Source organism: Mandrillus leucophaeus, unplaced genomic scaffold, assembly GCF_000951045.1.
Source record: "Mandrillus leucophaeus isolate KB7577 unplaced genomic scaffold, Mleu.le_1.0 Scaffold493, whole genome shotgun sequence".
NCBI lineage: Eukaryota > Metazoa > Chordata > Mammalia > Primates > Cercopithecidae > Mandrillus > Mandrillus leucophaeus.
In genome coordinates, this window is record NW_012105287.1 from 1,963,525 (window position 1) to 1,971,186 (window position 7,662).

A 7,662-nucleotide genomic window follows, 5' to 3' on the forward strand; every position below is an offset into this window, starting at 1 on the left:
TCAGCCTCTCTAGAAGCTGGGATTACAGGCGTGCATCACAACACCCAGCTAATTTTTTACTTTTATTTTTAGTACAGATGGGGTTTCGCCATGTTGGCCCCGCTGGTCTTGAACTCCTGACCTCAGATGATCCGCCCACCTTGGCCTCCCAAAGTGCTGGGATTATAGGAGTGAGCCACTGCACCTGGCCAATTTTTGTATTTTTTGTAGAGATGGGTTTTGCCATGTTGTCCAGGCTGCTCTTAAACTCCTGGACTGAAGTGATCCACCCTCCTCAGCCTCCCAAAGTGCTAGGGTTACAGGTGTGAGCCACTGTGCCCGGCCACTTTTCATTCTTCTTTTTAGAGACAGGGTCTTGCTCTGTTGCTCAGGCTGGAGTGCAGTGGTGTGCGATCACAGCTCACTGCAACCTTGACCTCCTGGGTTTAAGCATTCCTTCTACCTCACCCTCCCAAGTAGCTAGGACTACAGGTGCATGTCACCACATCTGGGTTTTTTATTTTTGTAAAGACAGGAACTCGCTATGTTGCCCAGGCTGTTCTCAAACGCCTGGCCTCAAAGCGATCTTCCCACCTTAGTCTCCCAAAGTGCTGGGACTATAGGCATGAAACTTTGGTTAATTTTCTAAAATGCACTCAAATCATACTTCAGTATTTTTGTGACTAGCATCTAGATGTGTGTTTTTTTTCCCCTAGATGGTCTTACTAGAAAAAGAGAAAAATGAAGGAAATCTTTTTATCCTGAGCCCCCAACATTATTAGCAGCAAAAACCCAACTCTAAAGGATGCTATGTTTACATTGCAAACAAAAGAGTAGAGAGACAAGCTATAAGTCTGCCTCCTATTTTGCAGTGGTTCAGTAAAGCTAAAAGCAACAGGTAGTGGCAGGGAAAAGGGAACAGAAATAGGCAGGTTATTATTGATGCCACTAGAGCAAGAGAAATGGTTGGGTGGGAAGATTACCTGGGACTTAAAATAGCAGTCAGCATGAGAACTGTTCTCATTCACATTACTCTTGTCCAGAAAGTAGAATTAGAGGCAGGGATTATTCCATATGCTATTGCAAGCAACAAAAGTAATGTATTTCTGACATCACAAAATTTAAATTTACATGCATTTTTTCATGGAAACCTTATCCTATATGAGGTAAGGAAACTGAGCTGTTCCCACTGTTTTTACTCTTAACCCCTTCCAATGCATCCACCACATCAGGTACCAGATTTAACTTCCTAAAGTGAGTATCTGATTGAACATTTCCTTTGCTGAAAACGTTTCAATGGTCCTCTACTTACAAAGAGCTAAAGTCCAAGCTCCTAGCATGGCATAAAAACCCTGAAGGATCTGGGCAATGATCACCAATGTCCTTGCTATCTTCACTTCAGCCAGGTAGAACACCCTGTGCTTTCTATTGTCTCTGACATCTGCAGGTCCAACCTCTCCACCAAAAAAGTCCTCCCTCACCTCTCTGCCTTGGTATCTCTACTGAGCTCCTTTCAGAAACTTCCTTGACTTCTAGACTCCAAGTAATGTACCCTTCCTCTAGGTTCCCAATGCACCCTCAATTACATACCTTGATCACAGCACTTACCATCCAGTATTGTAATGGTCTGTTTGCCTGCCTATCACTCCTATTATACTTTAATTTCTTTAAGAGCAGGGAGTGTTTTACGTGTATACACAGCACCAAACACAGTGCTAAATACAATTTATTGCATGAATGAATGAATGTTGATTCTAACTTCATGTATATTATGGCTGGTCTGGAAACCCAAATTTCATGTCAATTATTTCTAAAGGAAAACATGTTCCAAGTTAAAAAGTAAGTGCTCACCATATGCCAGCCACTATGTAGGTCCCTTTATAAGCCAAGTATAATGCTGGAAAAATTACCTAACCTCTCTGAGCCTCAGTCTCTTCATTTTGCAAAATAATACCTCGCGCTATGAAAATTAAGAAAGACAACTAACAAAGAATGTACCAGTGTCTAATATAGTTGGTACTCAAAAAACGTTTCTCCCTTTCCTATCAGTCTAGGACTGTTTAGGTAACTTTTAGTCCCATAGAACAGAAACTTTCCCTCAGTGTTCCAGACAACAGCTTATTCTCATGCTTCTTTGCTAATGGAGCTATGCTAGCTCTGTTACACAACTCTGCCACCTCAACCTCCAGCGCTGGTCAAACTGACTTTCACATCTTCACAATACGCACTACCATGCAGAGCTCTTTCTATCCTTCTCCTCATCTCCAAAGTCAACCCATTCAGTTATCAAACTCACTGAGCATATTTTACACACCAGATACAGTGGCTGACATAGCACCTACCAACAATAAGCTGTTTAATGAAAGAGAATCTTTTTGTGTATGTGTGGGTGTGTTTTTTTAATGAGAAAAGGTGCTCTTTCTATCCTCTCCATCTCCAAAGTCAACTCATTCAATTAACAGACTCACTGAGCATATTTTACACACCAGATATAGTGGCTGACATAGCACCTGCCAACAATAAGCTGTTTAATGAAAGATAATTTTGTGTGTGTGTGTGTGTTTTTATGAGACAGGGTCTCGTTCTGTCTCCCAGACTAGAGTGCAGTAGTGCAATTTCAGCTCACAACTCACTGCAGCTTTGACCCCCCAGGCTCACGCAATCCTCCCACCTCCGCCTCCTAAAGTGCTAGAATTACAGGCATAAGCCACTGACTGTGCCCGGTTTAATGAAAGAGTCTTGATCAAGTGTAGTGGCTCACACCTGTAATCCCAGCACTTAGGGACGTCAAGGCAGGCAGATCACCTAAGGTCAGGAGTTCAAGACTAGCCTGGCCAACATGGTGAAACCCCATCTCTACTAAAAGTACAAAAATTAGCTGGGTGTGGTGGCGGGCACCTGTAATCCCAGCTACTTGAGAGGCTGAGGCAGGAGAATTGCTTGAACCCAGGAGGTGGAGGTTGCAGTGAGCTGAGATCGCAGCATTCACTCCAGTCTGGGTGACAAGAACAAGTGAAAGTCTGTCTCAAAAAAAAAAAAGTCTTGATGTGAACTATTTCACTAATAATAGTAGAAGCAGCAACAACTTTTTGAGTGCTTCTTTAAACTATCCATTTGCATGCATTATTTCAACACATCTTCACCATAGCCCATAAGCCATAAAGTGCTTTTTTCTTTCTTTTTTTTTTTTTTTGAGATGGAGTCTCACTGTATCACCCAGGCTAGAGTGCAGTGGTGCAATCTCGGCTCACTGGGAACTCAGCCTCCCAGGTTCATGCCATTCTCCTGCCTCAGCCTCCTGAGTAGCTGGGACTACAGGCGCCCGCCACCGCACCCAGCTAATTTTTTGTATTTTTAGTAGAGACGGGGTTTCACTATGTTAGCCAGGATGGTCTCGATCTCCCGACCTTGCGATCCACCCGCCTCGGCCTCCCAAAGTGCTGGGATTACAGGCGTGAGCCACCGCGTCTGGCCACAAAGTCTAAGCTCTTAACCACCATGCCATACTGCCTCAAGGCAGAGTAGGGAGCATCCAACTCTATCTAAGAGTCAGGAAATTTATTCAACGTGGTAATACTTGAGTTCAGTGTTGAGAGATCATTCATTCATTTGATAAATACAAGTGCCTACAACGTGTCATCCACTGAGGAAGCACTAGGGATAGAGTAGGGAACAAGGCAGGAGATCCCAACTCACAGTATAAAGGGAAGGCAGTGAACAAGTAATTACATCCACCTATTCTTCAAGCTGTCCTCTAACCATTCATTGGAAGAAATTTATCCCTCTCTGAATTCCTACAGTATTTTATTCTAAATGTTCTTTAAGAAAATAATACTTTTCCTTTTTCATGTTATTTATTTTCCAATTATCAATGACATATTCATTATCAAAGACATCATTTACCATTTTCTCCTTTGTACTTGTTATTTGCATTCTTCTTATCTCCCCCATTAGAGTAAAAGCATCTTAAGTATACCTTAAATATCAGATTTATCTTAGTACGCCCCATAGCAACTTACTCATAGTAGATACTTTAATATTCGTTGAATGAGTGAAAACAAAAGAAATTCAGTTTCACAGATAATTTAAGTGAACCAATATGTTTCTCTTTAGCAGTAAAATATTAAACGATGTTTTCATCAATGTCTTAAGATTTGACTCAGGCCAGGCGCGGTGGCTCACGCCTGTAATCCCAGCACTCTGGGAGGCCGAGGCGGGCGGATCATGAGGTCAGGAGAGCGAGACTATCCTGGCAAACACAGTGGAAACCCCATCTCTACTAAAAAATACAGAAAATTAGCCGGGCGTAGTGGCGGGCGCCTGTAGTCCCAGCTAGTAGGGAGGCTGAGGCAGGAGAGTAGTGTGAACCTAGGAGGCGAAGCTTGCAGTGAGCCAAGATCGCACCACTGCACTCCAGCTTGGGCGACAGAGGGAGACTCCGTCTCAGAAAAAAAAAAAAAAAAAAAGATTTGACTCAGGATTATAGAAAAAACTTAATTTCAGATTGGAAAGGCAGAAATAATAAATTCCTAAATACCATAACACAATAGCAATGTACCTCATTTTTACATTAACTATCAACAAGCTTTTTTTTTTTTGAGAGAGTCTCACTCCGTCACCCAGGCTGGAGTGCAATGGTGCAGTCTCAGCTCACTGCAACCTCTGCCTCCTGGGTTCAAGTAATTCTCCTGTCCCAGCCTCCCAAGTAGCTAGGACTACAGATGCATGCCACCATGCCGGGCTAATTTTTGTATTTTTAGTACAGACAGGTTTCACTATATTGGCCAGGCTGGTCTCAAACTCCTGACCTCGTGATCTGCCCGCCTTAGCATCCCAAAGTGCTGGGATTACAGGCGTTAGCCACTACACCTGGCCAACAGACTTCCATTTTAAACATGGCTTAGATCATTCTGATACCCTGCCAAATTTCTCTAAAAGGGATTCTGCCCATATCTGGAACAACTGCAGGATAAGATCACATGTGGTTATTGATTTCTTCTATGTTCTCTCTCCTCGACAGTGGTCAATAATCAAAAGCTACCAGGATAATCACACCAGGGAGACTCCCCACAATTTAAAGGATTACCTCTGTTGGTTTCAGGTTCATCAAGTATCACAAAGGAATCTTCATCAGCACCTAGCCGTGGTTTAATGGAAACATCTACTCCCAGTTGCTTAAGTCTATCCAGAGTAAATCTTCTCACTTTTTCAGGTGGCACAACTGCTGATGATTTATTTTGCTGCCCAGGCTCTTCCACTTTCTCATCTGTTTCTTCTGGATTTTGGGGGTCTTCACCCTCCAGGGCATGAGGTTCAAATGCTACAAGCCCTCCAACCTGACATTCCTCACTGTGATTGTTCCCAAGGAAGTTGGATTCCTGTTGCACCACCGAGCTGTCCCCAGGTGAAGGTCTAATGTCACTCTGCTTCTGTTTCTCCTGAATTTCTAGCTCTTCATTTTTTACCAAATCCTTCCCAGAAGACTCATCTGATCCAGTAATGATCTGGGTTTCCTTTGAAACCACAGGGAGTGCATTAATTTCCACTTCATTTTTTGCACCCGTTGTCTGCTCAGAACCTTTACTGTGGTGATAACTGTTCATTTCAGTGGTATTTGCAGTGTCTGTGATTTCTTTGTGATGGCTTGACTGATATTTAGATGACCTAGAGAAGAGAAAATGAGCTGGAGTTGAAAATTATCCTAAATGTGAAACATTCTCATCCCTTAGTATACATCAGTTAAATCAGTTTTAAGGGAGTGAGAAATCTGAACTTTTTATGCCAGATGTTTGCTACAAAACTAAATGTTCATGAAAATAATAATTTAATATAATAATAAGAGTGTTCTTACTTCAGTAGTGCCATGGCATTTCCCTGGCAAGTGGGCCGGGGTTTACGTTTGAAGAAATCGTGAATGGTTTTATTCTCAGGCATATGATACGGAAGGTTAAGTGCAGACTCTATAAAACAGAATAAAACAAGCAAATATATATACTGTATATTCTGAAATGTCACTTCATATTCAGTTAACCACACATAATAACCAACGCCATCACTAGAAATAGAAAACTCCCCTTTAACAAAGGCAGAGGAGCTAAGTACAGAAGAGTTCCCTGAAGACCAATGGCTTTTAAACCTAGATGTGAAATCAAAATGATCTAGGAAGTTTTTTAGAAATACAGATTCTTGGATCCCATTTCAAACCTACTGAATCAGAATCTCTGTGGAGCCTAAAAATTTATATATGGTAGTCCCTGCTTATCCACAGGGATACATTCCAAGACCTGCAGTGGATGCCTGAAACTGCAGATAGTACTAAACCATGCAGTGTTTTTTTCATCTGATAACTGAGAGGGCTACTAACTGACTAACAGGCAGGTAACATCTACAGTGTGATACACTGGACAAAGGGATGTTTTTTTTAAATTCCATGGACCATGGCTGACCACGGGTAACCAAAACTGCAAATAAAGAGGGACTACTACCTCTCCAAAGAATCCTAACAGAATCAGTCCACAGACAACCATTAAATTTCCTCCTTACCTGCATTACAATTCTGAAAATTTCTTTTTATACTAATGTTCCAAGGGCTTTAGAACAATGGCCTTTCACCAAGATAAATTCTAAACTTGATATTATAACCTGAGTTCACATTAGAAGTGTTAAAAAAATAAAAGTCCTCAACATCCAAGTTGAGCTTACCAAGAAACATTGTGATTTTGCCTCAAAGTTTACTGGGTTGCATTACCTCGAATAAGGCGCTGAGTCTCACTATGCAGTTGTTTTAATGCTTCTTTACTTAATTTGGCTGCCTTTCTTTCCTTAAAGAAAACAAAAAGTGAGACTACATTAATTACATGAATATCCAGAAAGATAGATATTCATCCCTCAAGAGTTTGTTCTCTCCAAGAAAAGAGGAAAGGAAATAGTAAGCCAAATGCAGTATAAACTCAAGGAATTCATTTAAAGTCTTAGAGAATTCATTCAAGTCTCAGAGAATTCGTTCAATCCAATCCATATTTTGTTCCTACTATGTACAAAGCAATATGATGGGTAACAGAAAAATATGATAGACAAAATAAAATATTTATCCCTAAGCAATCCATAAACTCCTGTGTAAAGAGATCAATGTGACTAATATACAGGGCTCTACCTCACCTTCCTCGTGGTTCCTTTTGGTAACTCACTTTCTTCCTCAAATGAATAGACCCCACTCTCCAAAGATAGTTCTGTTTTCTAAAAGAAATGGCATGTTGATTATTAGGACAAAAACAAAATTCAAATAAGAGGATGATTTAGTTGAAGTCTACTTTTGTCGTCCAACACCACATCATGCTACATTAATAAATCAATAATCATCGAATAGAAATTATTAACACACAGCATCCTATTATGCTTAGAAAACAAATTAGATACCTCAAATGGAGTTTGGACCCTTATTTCTTTTACTTCTGCTTACATCTTTCCCTAAAGAGGGATAATAACTCGCAGGAAGCTAAAAAAAAATCTTAGGAAGAAAAATTATGCTTCCAAATTCTCGGGACAACAATGTTTTGACTGATGCCTCTCTTTGATACCCTTCCTGAAACGCTATAGGGTTAATTTCTCAAAGGCTATAGGACTGCAAAATTTACATCTCTTCCCTATTATTTACTTGCATCTTACTACACCGTCAAGTATCTT

The 7,662-nt window shown here is 40.9% G+C and overlaps 1 protein-coding gene across 1 annotated transcript in view; it reads right to left on the reverse strand.

Annotated features, from left to right (window-relative positions):
- CLSPN (claspin) overlaps nucleotides 1–7,215 on the reverse strand; it is a gene marked incomplete at its 5' end in the record, with an annotated part of 38,930 nt that extends 31,715 nt beyond the window's left edge. The window contains 4 exons of the mRNA XM_011995635.1: nucleotides 5,066–5,643; nucleotides 5,831–5,939; nucleotides 6,728–6,800; nucleotides 7,138–7,215. Of these exons, the coding sequence (XP_011851025.1) occupies nucleotides 5,066–5,643; nucleotides 5,831–5,939; nucleotides 6,728–6,800; nucleotides 7,138–7,215 (838 nt within the window). The remainder of the gene's footprint in view (nucleotides 1–5,065; nucleotides 5,644–5,830; nucleotides 5,940–6,727; nucleotides 6,801–7,137) is intronic.
- Nucleotides 7,216–7,662: the final 447 nt, after the last annotated feature.